The sequence below is a fragment of the Mirounga leonina genome, unplaced genomic scaffold (genome assembly GCF_011800145.1).
Source record: "Mirounga leonina isolate KUSES-001 unplaced genomic scaffold, KU_Mleo_1.0 Mir_114, whole genome shotgun sequence".
NCBI classification, from domain to species: domain Eukaryota; kingdom Metazoa; phylum Chordata; class Mammalia; order Carnivora; family Phocidae; genus Mirounga; species Mirounga leonina.
In genome coordinates this window covers 22,171,974-22,195,801 of record NW_023270265.1, presented here as the reverse complement: position 1 = coordinate 22,195,801, position 23,828 = coordinate 22,171,974, and the positions used below count along the sequence as shown (strand labels likewise).

General features: G+C 49.7%; 1 protein-coding gene across 32 annotated transcripts in view; it reads left to right on the top strand.

Annotated features, from left to right (window-relative positions):
* Positions 1 to 23,828, top strand: part of SORBS1 (sorbin and SH3 domain containing 1) — a 227,050-nt gene that overhangs the window by 106,138 nt on the left and 97,084 nt on the right. For 23 of the 32 annotated variants that reach the window (XM_035025550.1, XM_035025602.1, XM_035025574.1 and 20 more), the window contains exons 3-8: positions 3,460 to 3,514; positions 7,822 to 7,890; positions 10,669 to 10,764; positions 12,790 to 12,918; positions 21,906 to 21,932; positions 22,054 to 22,166. In XM_035025550.1, coding sequence (XP_034881441.1) covers positions 3,505 to 3,514; positions 7,822 to 7,890; positions 10,669 to 10,764; positions 12,790 to 12,918; positions 21,906 to 21,932; positions 22,054 to 22,166 — 444 coding nt within the window. In that variant the 5' untranslated portion in view covers positions 3,460 to 3,504. The remainder of the gene's footprint in view (positions 1 to 3,459; positions 3,515 to 7,821; positions 7,891 to 10,668; positions 10,765 to 12,789; positions 12,919 to 21,905; positions 21,933 to 22,053; positions 22,167 to 23,828) is intronic. The other 9 variants (XM_035025559.1, XM_035025694.1, XM_035025709.1 and 6 more) reach the window with 3 other exon arrangements.

The window sequence follows — 23,828 nt, the reverse complement described above, 5'->3', positions numbered from 1 at the left end:
TATGACTTTCAAGGCTTACAGTGTGCTGGTCAGACTCAGTTTGTGCACCTTCCTGATCCCGTCCTCACCATCCCAACTCTGAGCTCTTCAGGTCGTAGAGACAAGACCCTTTGCTGAGCCCCCTTGGGATTCAGATCTGGATGGCCTCACTTGAGGAGAGAGGAATGAAGATTCTCCTCTCAGAATGAAACCTCTGGGACTTCTTCCTCCCCCTCACCTTGTGCCGGTCAAGATTCTTGGGTTGCAAATGACCGGAAAGTGCCTCTCAAACGGAGCTCAAACTGAAATGGGGTTTATTGGTAAGAGCTTGGGTAGTTCCGAATTTGTGGGAGGCTGGAGAACTGCCCTCCGAACAGAGGCAGGAATTCAAGGAGACTGGGATGGAGTGAGAGCTGAAATTGGGCCCTGTGATAGTCGGGATAGGGCTGCAATAGTCTGTAGCCGCCACTGGTGAGGACTGGACACCGGGCACCCTCCTTGGTACAGCCGCCATGGCCACGCTTGCTGGAGATTTTATTTTAAACTGTCCCCTTCTTCTTTGTGTCACCTGCGGCCGATTCAGTCACCAAATGAGAGCATGCCGCAGAATCTACGACCCAAAAAGGCTGTGTCCAGAGCTGGTGCTCACCTGTGCATGGTCATTGTCACCCATTACTGTTATGCTAGTTCTTAAAATATTAAAACAGTGTCCTAGCACTCTGGGTCCATTCGCCTTCCATCTTACAATCCAGCCACTAACTGGCTAACACCTGGCATGGGGGGGCCTCCCAGAGACTGCTACAGCTGACCTCTACTGGGGTTGCTGGGCACTTGTGACCAGGTGATGGTATTTTGGATAATCTCCCTGACCGGATGTACATTAGATCAGTTTGTAAGCAAGAGTGGGGCTGACACTTAGAAATTACCAGTGTCTATGTTGAAAAATATTAACACACGCAAAGGGCTACCCACGTATGACGGTGATATTCATCATGTGTGAGTTGAGGTACCTTTTTTGTTTGGTTCATAGGACATTTCCATTCATCTCTTTCCTAGCCTAAGAATGCATTTGTGCCATGTATTTATTTTTAAAATGAAGATGAATTAAACAGAACTGTCCAGAGGGAAGTGGTAAATGAATTATGAAGGGTTAATACAATAAAATATTATGTAGCCATTAAAATAATGGATATGATGACTGTGTAAAAACCCAGAAAAATGTTGAAATCTTTATTTTTTTTAATTTTTTTATTTTTTAAAGATTTTATTTATTTATTTGACAGAGAGGCAGGAGAGAGGGAACACAAGCAGGGGGAGTGGGAGAGGGAGAAGCAGGCTTCCTGCTGAGCAGGGAGCCCGATGCAGGGCTCGATCCCAGGACCCGGGGATCATGACCTGAGCTGAAGGCAGACGCTTATTGACTGAGCCACCCAGGCGCCCCTGAAATCATTAAAAAGTAAAACATAAAGCTGTCTAGACATTACGTTTACAGCTATATGTAAATGGTACTTCTGCAGATAGAGGTTAGAAAGGACTGTAAAGAAAGAAAATACACATTCTATTAAGACAGCTTCATGCTTGAATCAAAAGCCCTTCTTTGGGCGCCTGGGTGGCTCAAATGGTTAAGCATCTGCCTCCGGCTCAGGTCGTGATCCTGGGGTCCTGGGATCGAGCCCCACATCGGGCTCCTGGCTCGGCCGGGAGTCTGCTTCTCCCTCTCCCTCTGCCTCTCCCACTGCTCATGCTCTCTCTCTCTCTCTGTATCTCTGTGTCTCAAATGAATTAAAAAAAAAAAAATCTTAAAAAAAAAAAAAACCCTTCTTTAATCACTTTAAAAGTTGAAGAAACCTTAATGAAACTATTAAAATTATTTTAAAAATAAAAACGTTTGGATGCTATCCTTCTTGCCCCTAGCATTCTACTCTGTTCCAAGGACGGTGAGCAAGGACAGTGCCTGGCCTCATGTGTTAAAAAGGAAAGTAATGCATGTCTCCTTGCACAGACCCTCAGGCCATGCCTAGGCCTTCTTATTGCAGAATTCATGAACTAGGGAGCTGATTTCCTCTCCCTCTTTGCTTCTCACATTTTAAAGTGCAGAGAGACCAGCTGGAGATCTTGTTAAAATGCAGATTCAGATTCAGTCATTGTAGGGTCGAGTCTGAGTTTCTGCATTCTTAGTAAGTGCCCAGCTGATGCCAGTGCAGCTGGTCTCTGGACCACACTTTAAATAGCAAGGTTCTGCACATCCTGAAGTCTTACTTTTCACATTGTCTTTCCAGTATGTTCATTTAAGCCATTTTATTCAAAATATGTGCAAGACCAGTGCTTTGGAAACTACAGAATATTGTGGAGAGACATGAAAGACCTGCATAAAGGGACAGAGGATCTACTCTCATGAATTAGAAAATTCAATATTGGTAAAATGTTAATTTCCCTCCAGACTGATGTATAGATTCAATACAGTCCCAATCAAAAGTCCAGCACGCTTCTTGCTCGGTTTTTGGTAGAAGTGGGTAAGCCTCTCAACTTTGTGAGAATGCAAAGGATCTAAAAGAACCAAAAATGATTTTTGAAAAAGAATGAAGTTGGAAGACTCACACTACCAGATTTCAAGACTTACTCTAAAGCTGGAGTAATCGAGAGAGTGAGTTATGGGCTCAAGTCAGATCCGTGGAACAGACCAAAGTCCAGAAATAGACTCACACACATATGGCTGATTGCTGAATGATGGTGGGCTAAGTGAGAGAAGTCAGGTGCAAGAAGTCAGGTGTAACATTCTAGGAAAAGGGTTAGACTCTGGTGATAGAAAGCAGATCCGTGGTTACTGCAGACTTGAGATGAGGCCATACTAAATGAGGGGCTGGTCTTTGTGAATCAAGAGAATGCATTCCCCCCTCAGGCCAATAGAGTGCAGAACCTGACAGCCTGGGCCTTCGAGTCTACCCGTCTGGGTCCCAGTACCAAGCTGTGCCCCCCTCGCACCTCTGTCTCCTTATCCATGTAAACTAATACAATGTCAGTGCTTACTCTGTAGGGTCATTGGGAGGATCAAATGAATATATTTAAAGCATCTAGAACATTTCCATGTGCATAATATATATGTATAACTTATTATCCTTTGATAATCATTTTGTGTTGTGATTTCAACGTCTTTCTTCTAAAATTTGGTTCTTTCTTTCCTTTACCCTCTCCTTGACCCATGTGCATTCATGGAACTTGAGGTTTTTAATAGAATCTTAGAACTGGAAGAGATCTTGCTTAGTACCTAAACCAAGTACTGGTGACAAAACTGAGGCCAAGGAGGTAGAGTGCTGTGCCCAAGGTCAAGGTCATGTTCATAGGCAGCCAGCCAAGAACTAGAAGCCTGGCCAGGCGACTCCTGGTTATATATGGTGTCTGCATTTTTCATGCAAACCATGGGGACTAACTGTGAACCTGCCATTCATCAGTTCTGTTGTGGTGTTGTCTGTTTTCCTGCAGAGCAGTTCGGAGCCCCCGTAGTGGAAGACTTGTCCTGTTACCATCATGAGCTCTGGTAAGTCATTTTAAACCCTGTCTTTCTCCTCTGGACAAATCTATAAAACTGGGTAGTTTACCCAGATTTCCTACTTACTCATAAGGCCCCAACTGCGTTTCATTTTTTATTTTTTGAGACCTGGGCAAGCGCCAAAGCTCTGTCATAGTTGTCATTGCTACCGCCGCCTTCATTACAAATGATTTAATGACTGCCTACTATGTGTTAAGCACTAGGCTTAACATGCACCACGTCCTAATCTTTGTAATATCTCCTTTTCTTGCTTTTTAAACAACTTTATTGAGGTATAATTGTCATACAGTGAACTGCAGAGATTTTCAGCATGCAGTTTGATAGATGTTGACATATGTATATACCTCCGTGGCATTGTTTAATCCTGGTGACTGCAGCAAAAGGAAACAGATTGGCCATAATTGTCCCAGGGTGCAATCTAATCTAACACTTCCTTCATCGAGGCTGGAAGAGCAGCTTGCTCACAGTTTTGCAATGCCTTTGGTAGTAAAAATCAAGACCTAAAGAAATGACCAGTTTTGCGTATGTTTAGTTTAGAGCTGGGGTAGAAAGCACGGGCTAGGGAAGTCAGAGAAGGGAACAGTTCCCTGCTCATTGTGCAGCCAAGAGTTGTCAGTTTTCCGGTCCAGAATTCAAGGCAGAGAAGTTTCCATCTGGAAATTAAGGCCCACCTTGGCTCTGAGCGTGCTCTGGAGCCTCCCGAGGCCCATAGGCTGTGTGTGGGGTATTGGGCAGATGACCAAGTAGCAGCTCATTCATGAGTCTCCTAATTCTGCATTATGTCTGGAGTGTTACCAGAGATCTCTGCAGATTAAAAACAAGCCTTTCCATGTATTGACATACGGTGTCCTTTTAGCCAAATCTAAATTGTGCAGGACGGTGTGTGCTTAGGACTGAGGGGGGCTCCAGGTAGAACAGCACAGGGCCTCAACTTGGCTTCCTCCCAGACCGACTGTGCAGCCTCTGGCCTGTGGGGACCTCCCTCTGCATTCTGCTCTGTGAAACGGACGTCATGGAAGCACCGGCTCTCTGGGACTGTGAGGATTAAGTGACACGGTGCCTCGGATGTTCTGTGCCCACCACGTGGCCAGTGTTCCGTCCTCGCTTATCAGCTCAGATCTCCTCCTTGCAAGGAGGGGGCTTGGCTTGTTCTGATCCCTTGAGCCCTTTTGCTGCACGTGGAGAGGCTACACACCTTCTTTTTCCCTCCAAGTGGACTTGGGTACTGCCAGGAGCTCCTGCTTTGTCACTCTTCATTTGCTTGGCTTTTTTGGTTTTGTGGTCATTTAAAACAGGCCAGGAAGCGCCTTTTTTTTTTTTTCCCCCTGCTCTGCAGCCTAAAATTTCTGGATCTTCTCTCAGGATGAGCCTAAGCTGGCATTGAGGCTCCTGGCATGCCAAAGGGCAGGAGGCAGAAGAAGGGAGGGCGCGGCAGGAGGGTAAGGGTGTGGACAGGCCTGTGGGACTTCTCCCAGGTTCGTTCTCAGGCGTGGTGCTAGGAGGCATTTTATAGAAAGAGTCCAAAAAATCCAGACCCTCTGACCTGGTAATCCCACTCTTGGGAATTCCTGTCTTAATTCGGAGGAAACAAAAACATTACCCACATGAAGGTGGGGAATGAGTAGGTTCATTGTGTGTATTTACTTGATGGACTATTACGCCACTATTAAAAGTGGCCATTAGGAAGAAAGCAGCTATGAGGAAAACATTTGTTTTAACCTTCGGTGGAAAGAGAAGCATGAAAATGATGCATTCATTTTATTCCAAGTTCGGCCTGGGCTGCCAGTCACCAGGGGCGGGGCTTTGTTTGTGTTCTCTCATTGGATTCTCCTGGCAGACCCACAAAGACCAGCATGGTGTACCCCGGCCTATTCTGTGCATGGGGAACCTGAGGCCCTGAGAGGTGGAGGATTTGTCTGGCATAGCCAGCTGGTGGGTAGTGGAGCTGAGGCAAAGCCAGGCATGGGCACTAGCACACTGTGCCTCAGAGGTCTGAATGGGAGGTGCTGGGACGATTTTGCAAATTTTCTTCAAGTTTCGCTATGTTTCATGAAAAGAAAGCAAGGAAAGGAAATGCACGGGGCTTAGCCCGGTGGGAGCTCAGAGGCTAGCGTGGGGGGGCCCGAAGCAAGGCCTGCAGCCCCAGAGAAGAGATAGTGGAGAGGAACTAGGGCAGGTGCAGGGAGAAGAGAGAGTTACAGAAATAACAGATGGGGTGATGGAACCTATGTTACTTCTTTTACCTGGATTTCTGGCCTTCTTGCCAACGCCCTCCTTCCATCCATCCCAAGAATGTAGGTGCGAGGGAGATATTGGCATCGGGGGGAATTAGCCTTCATCTGCAGGTGGGTGGGGGCAGCGAGCAGGACAGAATCTGTGGGGCCAGTGTCGGGAGGTCCAGGCTGCTGGTGGGGAAGGGTGGTGGCCCTGCTCGTGTCTGGATCAGGAGCATCCGGGCTGGCCCAGCAGTGTGGGCCATGTCAGGGAGGCTGATTGTTGGGAGCCTAGGTAGGTGACCTGGTCTCAGCCAGGGGAGCCACCGGGTTTTGGGACAGGGCTTCAGTCCCAGCATTTGGGGAGATTAGTATATAAGCTCTTTCATATAGAATATATTTAGTTTGTATTATAGACTATATAGGAGCCATTTTTTATTTTAAAAATAAAAAATGTTTCTCCCTGTTGGGGGCAAGAAGATGCCCTGGGGGATGGAGCAGACCAGATTGGAGACCCCAGCGTGGTGATCTTGGGCGGGCCTGGCATCCTCTCTGCGCTTCACATTTCTTATCTGTGAAATAGGAGTTCCTGACTCCCAGCTCCAGGGGACTGGGTCTGAAGGATAAAAATGAGATGCTACTTACAGAATGTTAGCGTGGATCCTCAGATCCGGACAAATAGATGTTTAAGAAACCATGGCTGTTATGATTATATTTGTGGCTTGGTTAGCTCTTGGCTGGTGGGGGGTGGGGGTGGGGTTACTCCAAACCACACAGGTGGGTCTTAGGCTGCTCTCAGTGCCTTTAGCTGAGCAGAACTTGGAAAGGTCTCCATTGACCTAGAAGAGATGACATTTGCGGTAAGCAAGCCTCGAGGAGGCACAGGATTTCCCCAAGGTAAGGAAAGCAGAGGAGGCATTCCTGGTGTGGGTCTTGTAGGAACCAAGCCTAAAGGTCTGGAAGTTCATATCTGACAAGCTCAGGGGTTATGAGGAGATGGGCATGGCGGGCAGGGGAGGAGGGAAACAGAGCAGGAAAAGGCTATAGGACCAGTGGTTAGGAGAGCCCAGAATCCAGTGTGAATTGCCCAGGCTTTGTCCCCTAGGTAGCTGATGGCCACTGGGGCTTGTTTGCTTGCTTGCTTTTAATTATCAGGAAGATCAGTTAATTTAAATATAACCACGTAGGCCAAGATATAAGTCCTACAACTTACTAAAAAATTATATTCCAAACAATCATTTGTACATTTGAGGGAACTCAGAATACATTTTCTCCTCGTGGATGATTTTTTTCCTCATATGCATGATTGAATTCCCAACTAAACCCCAATATTTTTATTTTTAAAACAGAGATGAAATACCATCTACTTAAAATATACTGAGTTGTCGTAGAAGATCCTATTGCATTGTCCTGTTTCGTTTTCGTCTGTCCTGCACCCTGGGGCTTTTTAACCCGGGGAGGGCCATGGTTGGATCAGGAGCTAGAAAGTGCTGTCTGGATGCAGACTGACAGTGGGGGTGGAGAAGGGACAGAATGAAGACATGGGGGAAGCGGTGGGGAAGCCAGGTCATCTCTGGGACAGTAACAGAAGAGCCGCAGTGGGGGTGGGGGGGCGAGGGGCAGTGTCCAGAGACATTCCAGGGGATGGATAGCATGCTTCTGATGATGGGGGACGTGGGTGGGTGAAGGAAGGTGTCAAAGAGCCTGAGGTCTCTGTCCTCTGACAGCTCTCACTCTGGATGCTCAGGGATGCGATTGAGCTGGCCTTCCGGTGAGTAGATAAGCCTTTGTCAGTCGGGAGATGCCATTTTGAGGGAATGAAGCAGATTTTTTAAAAATGTCAGAAATGAAGCCATAGCGAGGCGGTGGGAGAATTTACATCACCTACCACATACTTCCCATCCCCAAACAGCTCTTGGGTTCTCTCCTGGTTCAAGCCACACAGTGTTCTCAGAATTCTCCCATGGCGCCTGAGGGGGCGCCTGAGAAAGCCAGCATGTCCCCAGCATGTCACACACGCAGGACTCAATAAATGTTGGGGAGAGAGGATCCCAAGCCTTGTGCTCTTTGTCTCTCTTTCAGAATGTGACGTTGGTGCTTCTAAAGCCGTGGTCAACGGGTTGGCGCCAGGCAGCAATGGGCAGGACAAAGGTAAGCTCTTGAAGGGAAGCCCGGCTGGGTATTAGGAAGCAGTTCTAGATGGAACAGAGTATGTGGGGCCAGGGCCACTGGCCTGGTACGAGCAGTCACTGGTCGCATCGGGCTGTGAACCAGAGACCTGTTTCCTGTGCCGACTTTGAGACTGGGAGCATGTTCTTGCATCTCATGGGTCTGAGGCCACTCTTTCCCACCGTGAGGTCACATGGTAATAAAACCTGTCCCTCACTCCCGGGATGTGGATAACAATAGGTCAAGTACACTGACCGAGGCCTTCGCCTGGTGCAAACAGCATTTATCGACGTGGAGTCTCCCTTACCTGACATTTTACCTTCAGTGGCGGTAAGTAGTGACGCATCCACAGTCCTGCCCCGGAGGCAAGAACCTCTGATTGCTGAAATCAGTTATTTCCGTGACATTAGTTCCATGTGCATCCTCGATTTTCAGTTTTTAAAAAATTTCAGGACAGAAGATTTAAGTGGGAAGTGAGTGATGGATAAGATGACTGTTGAGGTCCCGTTTGCCTTGGGGTCTCTCCTCCACAGCCTCTCAACATGACTGCCCGTGTAGCCAGGCTCCAAGGCTCCCATGTCACTTCCTCAGTGTGGCATGGGCTGAGCGATGAGGTACGGACTCGTGTTCCGCTTCTGCTGCTCTCAGACAGACATCTGGCGAGGTCCATTACCTTTATGGGTGTGAGTCCCCTTATCTAGAAAATGAGGGAATGAGATGTTCTGCTTCAAATTCTGGGTTTTAGTGATTCCATCCATGCTCATCCTGCTAAATTTTATGGCATCCAAGAGAGGAGGGGGCAAAAGTCCTGTCACTGGGCATTCAAGTCAAAATGCACCATCTTGCAAAGAATAATTTCGGAATGTGACATGTTTGGCCTTTGTTTGTAATTTCCATCTGGTTCAGCCAAGTAGTCCTCTTGTGACAAGGCCAAGTGTAAAGTCAGGAGGAGCAGCTGGGAAGGGAAGGTACAGAGCACGGGAGGAGCTAGGGAACGGGGGGCCCTGTTAGTTTGGGGGTCGGTTCCTCTGTGGCAGGTGGCCTCCTGCTCTGTGCTCCTTGCTTCCCTCCCCGACCGCCCTTCTCCACTCACGGTGCGGGATGCGTTCTCAGGGCCTTGGGCAATCGTGGCTAAGTCACACTTGGGGGTGATGAGGGCAGTGCCTGAGGAGTGGCCCCAGGGGCATGTTTCAGCATCCAGGGAGCATGGGGAGGGCTGGGGGCTCTGATGTTTGTAAAACCTGTGGGGCCGTCAACCCCATCCCCGTGAATTCATTCACAGAGCAGACTTCAGGGGTGTGGAAGAGGGTGGCAGGTGGGCGCGGATTCCACTCTCAACTCAGTAGACTCAACCCTCCTTTGGAAAGGAGACAGCAGATGTAACCCGAAGGTCGTCATGGCGGCCTGGGGAAGTCACTGAGCCAGGTCCCTGGACAGCTGAGCTCCAGCCTCTTCACCTAGGAGCTGGATGACCCTGAGTAGCTCAGCCTCTTGCTTCTTCCTCTGAAAGTGGTAACAAGAATCTCCCACTGGCCAATCTCCTACGTGGTCATAAGGAGCAGGCAACGGGATCGCTGTGCAAGCATGTTTGTATCTCAGTACATGCACTGTTGTTATTGTCTACTTAGTTATTGATGGCCGTGGGCTACGTGACCTCCTTATGAGGCGGCAGCGTGATGGGCTGGAAAGTGAACTCTCTGTGGTTGAGGGTCCTGTCTCCCTCCTGTCCCCTTGACAGGTCTTGCTTCCCAAACAGCCCTTATCCCCCAATTATTTTGTAGATGTGGGGCCAGAAGACCTCTGAGTGTTGCTCATTGGGGTGACCCTGGTGCCATAGCGCCTGAACTCCATCTCTCCTTGCTGCCATTGGAGAGACAGGGTGAGGGGAGGCTTCCCCACAGGCTGTGAGGAGGAGGGTTTGGGGCTGTGCCACCATTGAGACTTCAGGATCCGGGGAGGTGGCGGGTCCAGGGAAGCCTTCAGAGGGAGAAGTAGGGGCACCCAGGATATGAGGACAGCAGCCCCAGCCACATCCCAGGCAGTCCTGCTGGTTCTCTGGCGGCCCGGCCAGGTGTCAGGATCCCGGGATTTGTACGTGGGTGCTGCCCAGAGTCTTGAGCATGCACTGGACACCTGGCAACCTCTTGTCCAGGAAAGGCTGGGTTTAAGCAAGAGCATCTGCTGCCCAACAGATGGAGGTTCTGATTTGCTCGGGGACAGAGGACCATGGTGGTCAGGGTCCACAGGCACAGGAAGGACCCCAGAAGTTGTGATGGTGGGGAGGCAGCCGTGATGTCTGAGGGGCCCAGGCAGCTCACCAGCTTGTTCCCTTCCCTCCCGCACTCATCAGGGGCCTGAGCCAGGGCTCTCTTCCTCGCGGCCCTGCCCCCAGCACAGACACCCCGGCCTTCTCCCAGGGCCCCTCGGACCCTGGGGGCTCTCCCCTCCCACTGTGTGCCAGGCCATCTGCCTGTCTGGAAATCTTTTTGTCCAGAGGCTTGGCACGTTCCTGGTGTGGCAGGAGGCACAGATAAACACTGACCAACTGCGTATGGGTGACGGGGGGGACGGGGTTCTGCCATCTCGGCAGGGAACTCTGGAGAGAGAAAGGAGGTTATTTTAAATGACCGCATCTACTGCTCTTCGCATTGTTCTTTTTGTGTGGGCGACTTCCTCCTATTGTCCCTGCCCAGTTCCTCAACTGCCTGTGTTTCCCAAATGTTCTTTCTGGATGCACCATTTACCCTTTTGTGTTTTCAGCAACTGCCGACCCTTTACGTGCACGTTCTATTTCTGCTGTTAAAATAATTCCCGTGAAGACAGTGAAAAGCTCTTCAGGCCTGGTACTCCCTCCAGGTATCTCTCCTTGGGTTGGTTTCTTTTTTTTAATTAGTAGCAGATCATGCATGGTTTTCCTTCCTTTCCTTCTAACAAAGACTTGGAGGCTTAATTCTTGCATGTTTAGGAGCTCTTCCCTCTCACGTCCTTAGCTGGTTTCCTTTCTTCCTGTCCGTGCGTGCGTGCGTGTGTGTGTACGTGTGTGTGTGTGCGTGTGTTTCGTGAGGCAGCATGTCTAGAGGAATACCGAGAGATGCCTTGCCCCTCCTCTCTTTAGGAGAAGGGTCAGTCCAGAGGCTGCATGATTTACCCTGGTACAGGTCTCTGGTACGTGGGGTACGTGATACATGGAGGTGCGTGCAGTACGTGGCTCTCCCTGGAGGCTTCCAGCTCCCAATACTTTATTTACAACTTCAGTCTCCCCGAGAATTAATGTGTTTACACAGGGAACCTCTGAGTTGGGCCGAAGCAGCTGCTTCAGATGCCAATCCCAGATGCACTGCTGCGCTCCCCCAAGCCCCGACTTCACCCGCAGTCCCTTCCTGCTGCTCCTGTCCGAGGAGGGGCTGCCGCTCAGGTGTCAGCTCTGACAGACAGCTTCCTTCTGTGCGAAATGGCACAAGCAAGGCCCAGGTGGTGCTTCATCCCCGTGGTGCTCTCCGGAGTTGGGCAGATCTGGCCATGCATCCGGGAGCCTAGGATGGGCTGGATTTGGCATTTTGCAGCTCATCCTTTTTGAAAAGGCCATGAATCAGTTTTCCCAGTACTTTTGTGACCTCAGTCACTTATCCTCTTGATAGGGTTGGACAAGTCACGTGCCCACCAAGGTCACTGCCTGCTCTGCCACACACTGTCTTTTTGTGCTTTGCTTTCAATGGGAAGAGGTGCTGATGGGGCAGATCTGTTCTCTTCTGCAACACCAGTGGTCGGTCCGTCTGAGTTGTTGGAGAGGCTGCTGGACTGGAAAGGAGGAGAGAGGAGGCTGTACTTCTCTCTGCCCTGGCACGGGAATGGGGAGGCATGGATGTCTGAGCCTCCGTCCTGCCCATCGCCCACCTTAAGCCTTACCCCATAATCCCAGCCTTGACAATTTTAGGTCAGAGATCCAGGCTGTGCTGTGAGCAATTTGATAAACATGAACTGTGGCATTCAGTTCAGCTGAGCTGCACGGAAGGAAACACGTGCCTTCTAGAACTGTGTGATCTATGTCCGTTTCTTGACTCCTCATCACTGGTTTTCCTAGAGGATGAGCATCCAGATCTTCTGAAGCCTGTTTTGAAATCCTTCTCGATGGAATTCTGAAAGATGACCTGAGTGTGCTGTTAGGACATTGTGAGCTGTAGGAGAGGTCAGGGCCCAGGGAAGGCTCGGCAGGGGGCGCAGTAAACACTGTTCACTGAAGGATTTGGTGTTTCTTGTCATTTTCTTTGGTGTGAATTTTCTTCATTAAGTTTGGAATGTGAGGCTCTCACCCATGATCTTTCTCCACAGGCAGTATGTCCTGTCATCATTTTAAGGGTCTTGACTTGCTGATAGAAGATTTTTTTTTTTCCTTTTTCCACTGGAGAAGAGGGAGCAGTGATTTTTTTTTCCCCAGAACAACTTGATTCCCAATATTGCCAACTTGCTCTTTCATTAGAAGGGTGGTCTGGAAGCTTGAGAAATCTCTCATCAACTCTTTCTTGAATTATGCCTTACTAATTGGTCAGAAGTCTACTCACCAATCTAAGCCTCATCTAATAAAAGGAATTAACCTGCTTTCATTTTGAAATGTTTTCAGCTGATAATTATAACTTACACAGAAGTCATTGTCACCTCCATTTCCCCTGAACCTCATGATGTGTGGTAAACCTCCGAAAACGGGATTCGTCTCTCTCCTCCACCCACAAATTAATTCTCATTGACCATCACATTGACCATAAGACTGCGTGGCTGTAAGCAGGTTCATCTCATTCCCCAGCTGTCATGAGTTGCCAGCTGACTGTTGCTTTAATCCTTCAAGAGCCTTGGATTCAGGCTTCTCTTTGCATCTTTCCTTTTCAGACATGGATCCTACGAAAATCTGCACTGGGAAGGGAGCGGTGACTCTCCGGGCCTCATCTTCCTACAGGGAAATCCCGAGCAGCGGCCCCATGAGCCCTCAGGAAACCCCGCAGCATGAAAGCAAACCAGGTGTGTGACCCCTGTGCCTGGGGGAGGGGTTCAGAGTCCCCCCGGGAGGGAGAGAGGCCCTCCTGCTTTTGCTCGGAAGGGTGTGCATTCACGGGCTGCCCCCGATTCTCCCAGAGGTCCCTGGAACCGTCAGCACCTCGTTCCATCTGGGATGGGTGACGATCAGTGCCCTAAACTACCAGGTGCTCCCTTGCTTCGGGCAGAGGCATGGCAGTGGCCACCGCTTTGTTAGCTGGTGACTGGAGAGATGAGGAGAAACCTCGTTACAGGGCTGGTGGCTGGCTCTACAGACTCCATTCTCGAGGACAGAGGTGGCTTAGGCTGCATGGGTGGGGAGTGGTGCGATGGGCTAGAGGTTGGGTTTCTCAGTGGCCATCCCCGCTTTTGAGAGCTGGCTCTAAGTGGCCAAGCAGGGCTGGGGCGGTGGAGGGGGTGAAGCCAAGGGAGGCTGAGAAGTGCAGGTGCCTGACTGACCTGGCTCCCAGGAAAAGAGGGGAGGGGCAGGGGTCAGGCCTGGGGAGGTGACCCGGCAGCTGAAGCAGCAGGAGCAGAAGAGCCATTCCAAGGTCACTGCACCCTGGGAGCTATGGGAGACAGAAGAAGCCCATCTGCAGCCCGCCTCCCAGTCGGCTCCACTGGTCGGGGTGTCTAGAGAGTGGTGTTGAGACTGGGACTTCGGAACCCGAGAGATCTGTGTTCACATCTGTGGCCGTGCAGTGGACAGGATGTTCCCTGTCTCAGCCCTAGTGGTGTCCTCTGTAGAAAGGGCTTGATAATTGCACCTGCCTCCGAGCATTACTGTGAGCGTGGAGTGTGTGAGGTTTTTGCACCTGCCTAGACGTTAGCTGCTATTAGTAGGTTATGCTTGTGATTATTGTGACCTCTCTAGAGAGGGTTTTCCAGAGCCCCCCCCAAGTGTTCTGGGAGTTGAGAAACACTGAGATTTCACAGGGACAGCTAGCTTAGGGTGGGGCACCCCTCCCCTCCAATCCACTCCATACGGCACTGGTGCTCACACCTGAGCTGCATCAGAATCACCTGGAGTAAAAGGCCAGGCTGCTGGGCCCCAGGCCGGGGCTTTAGGAGTTACAGTTATTCCCACTTACAGGTCTGAGGTAGTGTCTGAGGGTTTGCATTTCTGACAAGTTCCTGGTCATGCTGGGATGCTGCTGGTCCCAGGATCACGTTTGAGAGCTACTGCTAGAGGGAAGGGGAATTTTCTTTCCTTCTTGAAGGAAATGAAGGAAGAAAAGGAGTGAGAGTGAAGACCAGTTCCTTGGGACTGGAGACAAAAGGAGGTGGGGCACACAGACTCTTTGGTGCAGTGGGGAGCAGTGTGTTGTGATGAGATGGAAACCTGAAGGAAGGAGCCGGTCAGTGGCCAGCATCCTGGAAGCTGACTTCCTGTGCCAGCCACCTACAACTAGCACCAAGGCAGATGCCCAAGGATGAAGCCAGGCTAGGGTTTGAGCACAGTCCCCGTTCTGATAGTGCTGTGCCCTGTGGAGGGCTACGTTTTCCCTGGTCTCAGGGAAGGCGTAAGTGGCCTCCAGCACTATAGGTTGAAAGTTGCTTCTTGGCCCTGTGTTCCTCCAACCATACCTGCCTTTTGTCCCACTGCAGTCTCCCACTCTAGCCCTCCTGGAAAGGTGGGGCCAAGGAGTGAAGGCAAAATCATTTCTTCCTAAGGCTAGCTTCATCCAGCTTCTCCTGGCCCACTTGGGAAGATCCAGCTCCCAAGGATGTTTGGGGAAAAGAGAATCCTCAGGGATAATAGAAAAAGACCATACCTACAGCCCATGGCTCAATAAAATGACCTTATCAAGTGCAGGGCCCTTCCTCTGGGGATGAATACGTAGTGCGAGTGGGAGGAGAGGGTCCTGGAGCTCCCCCTCCTGGTTATCGGGTGGCACTAACATGGAGCGTTGAAAGGTAGCCTTCCCCCGGCAATCTGTGGGCTTGGGTTTACAGGACCGTGCAGTGATGTGAGCACTTTTAGGAAGCTCCCTAGTCTCCGAATAATTCTATATCTTACGAATTCTGACAGCTAATTTGGGTGAAGAAATATCTTGTTTTAAAATGTGAATACACTGAAGAATTAGGGGAGAGCTATCAGTCATGCACACCTCTATAGTAAATCGATTTTAGTAGATTATTTTCCGCCTTGTAAGTGGAGATCATTGACTCCAAGTCGGCAAACATTCATTTAGTATCATCTATGTGCCAGGCGCTAAGTAGTCCGTGGGAATTGTGGTGAGAAATAGGGAGATGGGAAGGAAAAAGAGCGTAATTCTGGGTGCATCAGATGAGGACAGAAGCCCATTTGCTGCAATAGAAGAGTCAGGCGTGGGCCGCTCATCCACCGTGCTTTCCGACCATGGGGAAGCCACACCTTTGAAGCCCAGGTAAAGTATGAAGGACCTGGGCAAGATGGTTTCCAAGCCTTTCTAGTTCCAACATGCTCTGTGACCTTGGGCAGTGTGGGAATTAACCTGACACAAACAGAATCGCCCTCACTAAGGACAAATTCGAGATTACATACCAGGACAGGTTGGGTGGAAGGGACAAGCTGGGTTTGAGTAGAGGGGAGAATACCAAAGAGGCTGGAATGAGTTAATGCTGGGGGGATGGGACTCCAGGGATGGGACCTTCCAGCTGGAGATCCTGTCCTCTCCCCGTACTGCTCATTGGCCAGCATCTTGCTGGCGCCTGACTGGCTGTGTCTGTGTGGCTCTCTAGCTCTCCTCTCATCCCTCTCTGCTCCCTGCACCTGGGCCTCTGCATGACAACTTGCTCCACATCCCCCCCGCCCCCCCACCACCAGTCTTCAGTCCTGTCTCAGGGCCTGGGAGTCCATGGGCCTTGAGAGGCCTCATGAAAACAGCTTTCTGCAGTATTTGTAGGCAGCCATGTCCAGCCCAGCCCGGGAGCCCAAATATGAGGCAGCAAGTGTCTCCTCCATGCTTGCTACCCCCAGCGCCTTCACAGATAGCTGATGTCAGGTAGCGTCCAGCTCTCTCCCCTGTCACCCGGGCCAGCATCTGTCCCCTAGCTGCTCCGCCTGCCTCCTCTCTGCCTCACTCCCGGGCTTCACCACCTTCTTCCCTCCCAGTAGGCCCACAAGTGGCTGATCAGTTGCCCGGACTGGAAGCTCCAGTCTTGTACTACTGCCCAGCACCTTCTTTGCTTACGTGACCCCTTGACACCCACATTTCAGAAGTGTCTCCTGTTCCCCGTCCTTGCTCCATCTCCCTCATCCTGTGAGACACGGTCTAGTTCTGCAGTGACACACTCCTCTCTCGAGGCTCAGCTCTGCTGCTTCCATCTTTGTGATGTAGGCAACTCATTCAAACTTGGCGAGCTTCACTTTCCTCCTCTATGACATGGGAATGACCTCGGTAGAGTTGCTGGGATTCAGGGAGCTCTTTCACACCAAGATTTAGCACCGAGCCCAGCACACAGCAGGTGTTCTTTGATGGCAGCCATTCTAGCTGTGCACATCCGGAGGCCTGGGGAAGCCTTCCAGTAATTTCAGCTAGAGGCCATGAGGGCAGTGGGAATGAAGAACAGGGCCAGGGTGGAGGTGCGTTTGGAAGAGTGAAGTGGCAGGGCTCGGGGCGGTGTGTGTGAGGAGCACGGAGACGTGGACTCCCTGCTGCATAGGCACTGCCTCCCCTGCTTGACCCGGAGAAAGGCTGTGGCATTTGTGGAGACAGTGGCTTTATGGAGGGGGAGAAAGCAATGTTGAATTCCATTGTTTGCCATATTGAGTTTCGGGGCAAGGGCAGGACTTCTAGGAGGAAGTTTCTAGTAGACATTTGGAGTTTGGAGTGCGGATTTGGGAACCATGTGCATCCAGACAAACACTAGGAAGATGGAGGTGCTCTCTGAGGTGGAGTGAGATGGAGCCCTTGGAGTTGCCCAGTTTAAACCCACCCTCTAGACTCCAGCCCTCAAGTGGTAGCTTGACTCTGGATCCCCAATCACAGCTTCCTGACCAGCCTCCTAATCTCTGAATGTGGACCTTGGTTTTTGGGTCAGAAGCATCTGGAAAGAACTGCAGTGATCTTAGTGCTGACGCCCTGCCCCGGAGAGGGATTACCTTATCCCTGCTTCCTGATAGCATTTGCCCGGCCAGGTCTGGGTATTGGCTCTTCTGGTTCAGGGTGACTCCACCTACATCCCCAGGTCAGGGTGTTCGTTATTCTAGAAGAGACACGGAGCCTAATGAACTGCTGAGTGTGATACGAAGCTTCCTGTCTGGTATAGCCTGAAGACCATCAATCCCTGTGTTCTGACCCGCAAGCCAAAATCCAGTTCAACCCTTAACATCTTGTTAATTCTGTGCCAGTTTGCTCCAGTCCTTCCTACCCGGTTCTTGACCACCTTGTTAGTTTTGGAACTAAATCGACACATTTCCCCTGGTTTGACTCTCAGGTTTGTGCTCTAGAAATGGCAGTAGCAAAAAGGTATCATGAGAAAATGGACATGGAAGCAGTTAAAGACACTCTCTACCCCCGGTAACTCAGAGTCCTCTTTATGAACGCCTGTACAAGAATGAGGGCCAAACTAAGCAGTTGGAAGGAAGAGTCTCCACAAGAGAACACCCTCACTCCTTTTTTTTTTTTTTAATTTGTTTATTTATGGGGCGGGAGGGGCAGAGGGAGAGGGAGAGAATGCCAGGCAGACTCCCCGCTGAGCGTGGAGCCCGACATGGGGCTTGATCTCACAACCCTGAGATCATGACCTGACCTGAAATCAAGAGTCGGATTCTTAACCAACTGAGCCGCCCAAGGCGCCCTGAGAACACCCTCACTTCTGACACCAAATGCTAGTTGAAGGGATTCCCGAAACTACCCTCAGGTTTCATAATTTGCTAGGACTCAAAGAACTCATTGAAAGCTATTATACTCATGGTTATGGTTTATTACAGGGAGAGGATACAGATTAATATTGGCTAAGAGAAGAAGCCCAGCATGGACTCTAGGGAAGAACCAAGCATGGGGCCTTTTGTTGACCTCTCCTAGGGAGTCAGAATGTATTAATTCCCAGCACTGAGATGTGATAGTATGTTCCGAGTATTGTCAACCAGGAAGTTCTCCTGAGCTGTTGTGTCCAGAATTTCTATCCACTGCTTACTCTCCAGTCCATTAGGAGGTTGAGCTCTTGATGACTCAGAGCCCCCACCATAAATCACATTATTGATCTGGCACAAAGACCACTCCCATTGGGATGACATTCCAGGGGTTTAGAGATTAATTGCCAGAAGGCAAAGGCCAGACTTCTTTTTGGGTAAGGAATAAAAAATAAATACACACAAAAAAGATTTGGAACAGTATTAGGCCCACTTTTAACACCTCACCTAATTCTTGGTTACTCTACTAGAACACATCAAATCTGACTCAGTAAAAGTCCTAAGATCCCAAGAAGAACTGATCAGCAGAACAACTTTAAAGCAGACCAAATTGAAATTAGCACAGAATGAGAGAAAAGAAAGTATCAGGAGGCTGTGTCCACAGGCCACAAAAGATTATGTATAAAGAAGAGATAGAGGAAAAGATAAGATAAAACAAATTATACTTGTCCTGGAAAGGCTCGGTCTCTTCAGGGCTGCAAAACCTATCTAGAATCCAGCTTTCCTAGATGCTCCTCCCCCTTCAGGAACGTTGAGATGACACTGAAAGAAGCATTTTGATAGCCTCCTCAACCAAGAGTTAATAACTGATGATTATGTATATAATATCTCACCTGCCGCACTCAGGTGCAAGTGACTGTGGGCTGCTGCCGACCTTGAAGGTTCAGAAGACTAGGTAACAGAGGATGATGGATGTTGGGAATTCGGCTCTCCTTTGGTAACGAAGAGAGGAATGCCTAGAGAGGTCCTGGGAACTGCCTATTCTGGGGCAGGGTGAGGGGAACAGTTTTAATGACTTGGAATAAGAAGAAAAAGAGGGTTGATCCCCAAGGATATTATGTTCTCAAAGCTATTTATCAAACAGCAGATGTCAACAACTCCTACTTATTTCTGTGTTTGGGGAAACTTTTTTTCCTTATGCTTTGAAGTCCATTTTTACTAAGCACTAACTAAGCCGGAGGTTCCCATTTAGTCCTCACGACTCAAAAGAGGTAGATAACCCCTTATTTCACAGGCGAGGCTGTCATTTGCTGCAGGATGTGCATTTAGCAAGGACTCGAGCTAGGCAGTCTGATGCCAAAATGGTAGTCCCTTCATGACGAGTGCTTTGGAGGGACAGACTCCTCTCAACTGTCCACGACACATCTGTTTGTCAGCGCCACCTGAATAGAAACAACCCAACCAAGAACCAAAGAGCATGCAAAATAATGTGCCCCCATATCCATGTAGAAAGCTCACATCCTTCACTGGATAGCCCCTCACTCCGAACCTATTGAGATCAGTGTATGTGTCGATCTAATACATTTGGTAGAATGACTTGACAGAGATGGACAAGAAGGAACTTAGAAAGGAAGACGTAACAGAAGGTGATGGATGCGGGAAGGGGGTGGGGTGCAGGCACCTCTGTCACATTGTGTCACCGAGTGGTTGAGGGCCTGCCATGTGTAAGGAAACCTCTGGGCCAGGGATCTGGATGGAGGCTACAGTGAGTGTTAAAAATGGTCATTTTTTTTTAGCATCCTTCACATGCCTGATCTCTGAATCTTCAGCAACCTTGTGAGGTGTCCATGGAGTCCAGATCGTATTTTATAGATGAGAAAAAGGAAATACACAGTGGTTAGCAGCCTGCTTCGGCTGCAGGAGCCAGTACCTTGCAGTAATGTGCGTGAAACTCAAGTCCTGTAAATTTCCCAGCTACGTGATTGGAAAGAGAAGACAAATACCTATGGATTGTGCATAAGGGGGTGACAGAAATGTAACCGGCAACCTGCTGAAGGAACATACAACCGAAACACGCTGTAAAAACTGTTTTAGAGGGGAAAACAAAGCAAAAATGGATACAGAATGGTTAAAAGTTAATAGAAAACAGTTTCCCAGAGAAAGGATATTCTTTGAGTATTCCTTTTATCATGGTTTTCAAAGGTGGACTGTGGACCGGCAACCGTAGCATCACCTGGGAAACATGTTAGACATGTCCAGTTCAGGCTTTACCTCCTATCTACTGAGTCAGGAACAGGGGGGGAGGCAGACAGTCCGTTCTAATAGGCGCTCTGCTGATTCTGATGCAGCCAAACTGCTGTACCTGGATGCAGATCACCCGAAACCTTTACCTCTGCCTTGCCTTCTGTTCCTTTTTGGCTCCCACCACCTCCCTGGAACATAGGTGGCTGACGGTGGTGGGCAGAGTGCTGCCCTGGATTCTGGAGACTTAGGCTGAGTACTTTGTGTTTCCTGGCTGTGTGATTTTGGGCAAGTCACTTGGCCTCTGTTTCCTCATCCATGAAGTAGAGCGATCACCTACCCCGCAGACCTGTTGTGTGACTAAATCAAATATGAAATAGGTACAGAAGTGACTAACAGTGTCTGGCACTTGGATTGGCGGTCAGTGACATTGGTAAATCTCAGCTTGCCACCTGGAAAGCCCAACTCTTGTCCTGGAGGGATCCACATGGAGATGGGGTTGGGGCTGTGAGAGCTGCTGTGTTAGTCTCTCTCTCTCTCTCTATCTCCGGTAAGGTAAGAGTAGGTAGGGCACGAAGAAGGAAGTTAAGGGGTTGGCTAGTTCAGGAGTTGGCAAACCGGCCTGTGGGTCAAATCTGGCCCATGTCTATTTTTTGTACAGCCCATGGACTAAGAATGGTTTTTAGGAAAAAATGGATAAAAGGAAAATCACAAGAGAAATGGTATTAGATGCATACGAAAATTACATGAAATTCAAATTTCAGTGTCACCACGCTCATTCATTTACATATTATCTGTGGCTGCTTTTGTGCTATAGGACAGCAGGGTTGAATGGTTGCGACTGCTACCATACGGCCCTAAAGTACTGTCTGGCCCTTTGCAGAAAGTGTGCTGAGCTCCGGGCTAGGTGGAGGATAGAGCGGAGAGACGAGATGATGCGGAAGATGATAAATAGCAAACATTGACTGAGCTCTGGCAGGCACCGTGCTAAGCATTTCTCATGCATTATGTCATTTAATCCTTATAGCAACACTTGGGAAGCAGGCATTTCATTATCCCCACTTTTCAGATGGGAAAATGGGCTTGGAACTTGCTCAGGGTCACAGAGCCCATCAGTGGTGGATCCACGACTTGAGCTGAGGTCCAACTGCTTTCCCAGCCAAGCCGGTAGCCCGTGTGCTCTGCTGCCTCTTGGTGCTAGGGGGCTCACGTTAGGAGGGGTTCAGGGCCTCTGAGATGTGCTGGGCATGGCTGGGAGGGCAGGGTGGTAGCCAGCTAAAGGGAGACGAGGGTGCCTTGTAGCGTGATGAAAACTCAGGGTGATTTCAATTTTGAGTTGTTTATGTGGCTCATTTAAATGGAAAGAAGAGAAGCAGGCAGGGAGAAAAAAAAAAGTCCTTATCACAGCAGATACCTCTGGGCTTAAATCATGCTCTCCCCTAGCCCAGCGCCAGTCGCCCGTCGCCACAGAAAAAGTGCTTATCTACTTCTCCCTCTCCCGTGTCTGTTCATTAGCCCAGCCTGCTAATGAGGAGAGGTCATTCCCAGCCCACATCAGGGTTGGAGAAGGGGAATGGGAGTCACTGGGGACCCGGCAGGGGAGAGTTCTGTTGCCTTTTTGTCCGTAAAATAAGAATGTCAAGGAACAATTGTTTCTTCATTACTGTGAATGTGAGCCTTGTGTTTTCAAAGGTCAGTGCCTGTGAGCACATCGTGGTTTAGAGTGGGTTCCTATGGTAATTAGGCCATCATGACTGAGGGCATTTTGTGTCCGGCAACGGGGTGCTGGATTTTCCTCTTTCTCTGTGGTACATGCTTATTTCCTCCAAGTGTAACCATTTCTGTTTGTCCCTTTTTCTTCTTGTTTTCATCCTTTCTGCACCGCACATAGTTCTGGACTCAGAGACTCCCTCAGCAGGTAGGACTGCTCTTACATTCTTTCTGCCCCCGCCTTCCACCAGGGACTTCAGTTAGAGGGGAACCAGGGAGTGTTCCCTCTGAGTGAGGGCTTGCTTTCTTTTTTTTCCCCCATCTCTCAGATGAGTGGAGGATTTCTTCCAGTGCTGATGCCAATGGAAACGCCCAGCCCTCCTCACTTGCTGCCAAGGGCTACAGAAGCGTGCATCCCAACCTTCCTGCCGACAAGCCCCAGGTAGGCGTGTGCCGGGGGTGGGGTGGGGACTGGTGAGCGGCACCTCTTCTGAGTCTACACTTGTGACCTCCTGCTTGCCTGGCTGGATAATGGACTAGGTTCTGAGTCGCGCTTTTGGCCAACTCGGGAAAAGCTCTGCGAGGACCAGAGTGAGTGAAAAGTTGGGGATCAAGGGTCGCAGAGGCATGGATGAGGATGGCCCATACCAGGGAATAGGAAATTTAAGCCCAGTCTTTTCTAGGTCTGAAACACATGTGGAAATGTTCTGGAGGAGGGACTCTGTTTAGCCCTGAGTAAGCGGTGGAGGGGGGAGGTGTGAGCCTGTTGTGTTAAATACTCTGGAATAGGGTAGTCAAGAGTACACTCTCGTGTTTATTCCGTTAATTTGCTGTAAGAGTTCCAGCAACTCTAGCCTTACAGATGACGCTCAGGTAGCTGTGGCCGGCCCCGAATCCAGCAGCCCACAGCAAGCCCTGAGGTTGGACAGCTTGGAGGAGGGATAATTTTGCTCAAGTCTTTCCCCTAAGTTGTTTTCCTGATCGTTCTTCCTTCCTCTCCCTGTGGCTACTCTGCCATTTTGATGAAAGAATAGCCCCTGTTTTAACTCAGGAGATACATGAAGAGTGGGTTTTTTTTACATAGGAGTAACATCCATGGAACGGAGCAGTACTTTCTTTTAAAGCAAGCCGTGCTGCTCAAAAAAATGTGGCGGGACCGTGTTCCTTGTGTGGTCCACTGCCCTGGGCCTGTCTTCTGCGAAGGTACTCCAAGACCTCACAGGGGCCTGGGGATTCCGAACGCCACCCTGGTTCCCACCCCACTTCTCCAGTGATCCCCTTGCTCCTGCTCCTGAGGGCATAGAATTGCACCCGCCTCTGAAATGCACCCGAGTCAGAGATGACGTCTTCCTTCCTCCCTGCAGACCCTGTCTTTCTGGGCTTCGAGGTGTCTCTGCACAGCCCCGCTAAGCCCTCCCGCCCCTGCCGTGCTTGTCTCCCCTAGGCCCAGCCACAAGTGTGCCCGGCCTCCTGAGGCCCTCATGGGCCCCAGCCGTGGAGTAAATGACTTGCCATCGCCGTTCCGCTTCCCAGACCTTTATTGGTGTGTCAGTTGCTGCCGCCAGGCTCCTGTCTCTGCGGTCGCAGGAATTGGATACCATTGGCACCTGTCCGGGTTAGGAAATGGTGCTAATTAATCCAAGGCAAATTTGGAAGGACATCCTCCTCCCCTATCAGTGCCTTAGCCCAAAGGTTCCTTTTAGCTTCTTAGACAGCTCTTCTAAAGAGATCATTTTAAAAGCATGTGAATATATAAAAATTCCTCTTAAATAATTTATTTACTACAGCTTCATTGAGCATTCATTGTGTTCAGATCATGATGTTAAACATTGCGTTCAAGGGGTTTATAAGGGTGAGCCTTATCATAGGGTGAACATCCTGTAGTATTGCCTATAAATAGTGTATTTTCTTTTTTAGATTTATTTTAGAGAGAGAGAGAGAGTGGGGGGTGGTGGGCAGAGGGAGAGAATCATCAAGCAGACTCCCCACTGAGTGCGGAGCCAGATGTGGGGTTCGATCTCATGACCCTGAGATCACAACCTGAGCTGAAATCAAGAGTTGGATGCTCAACCGATTGAGCCACCCAGGCGCCCCTACAAACCGT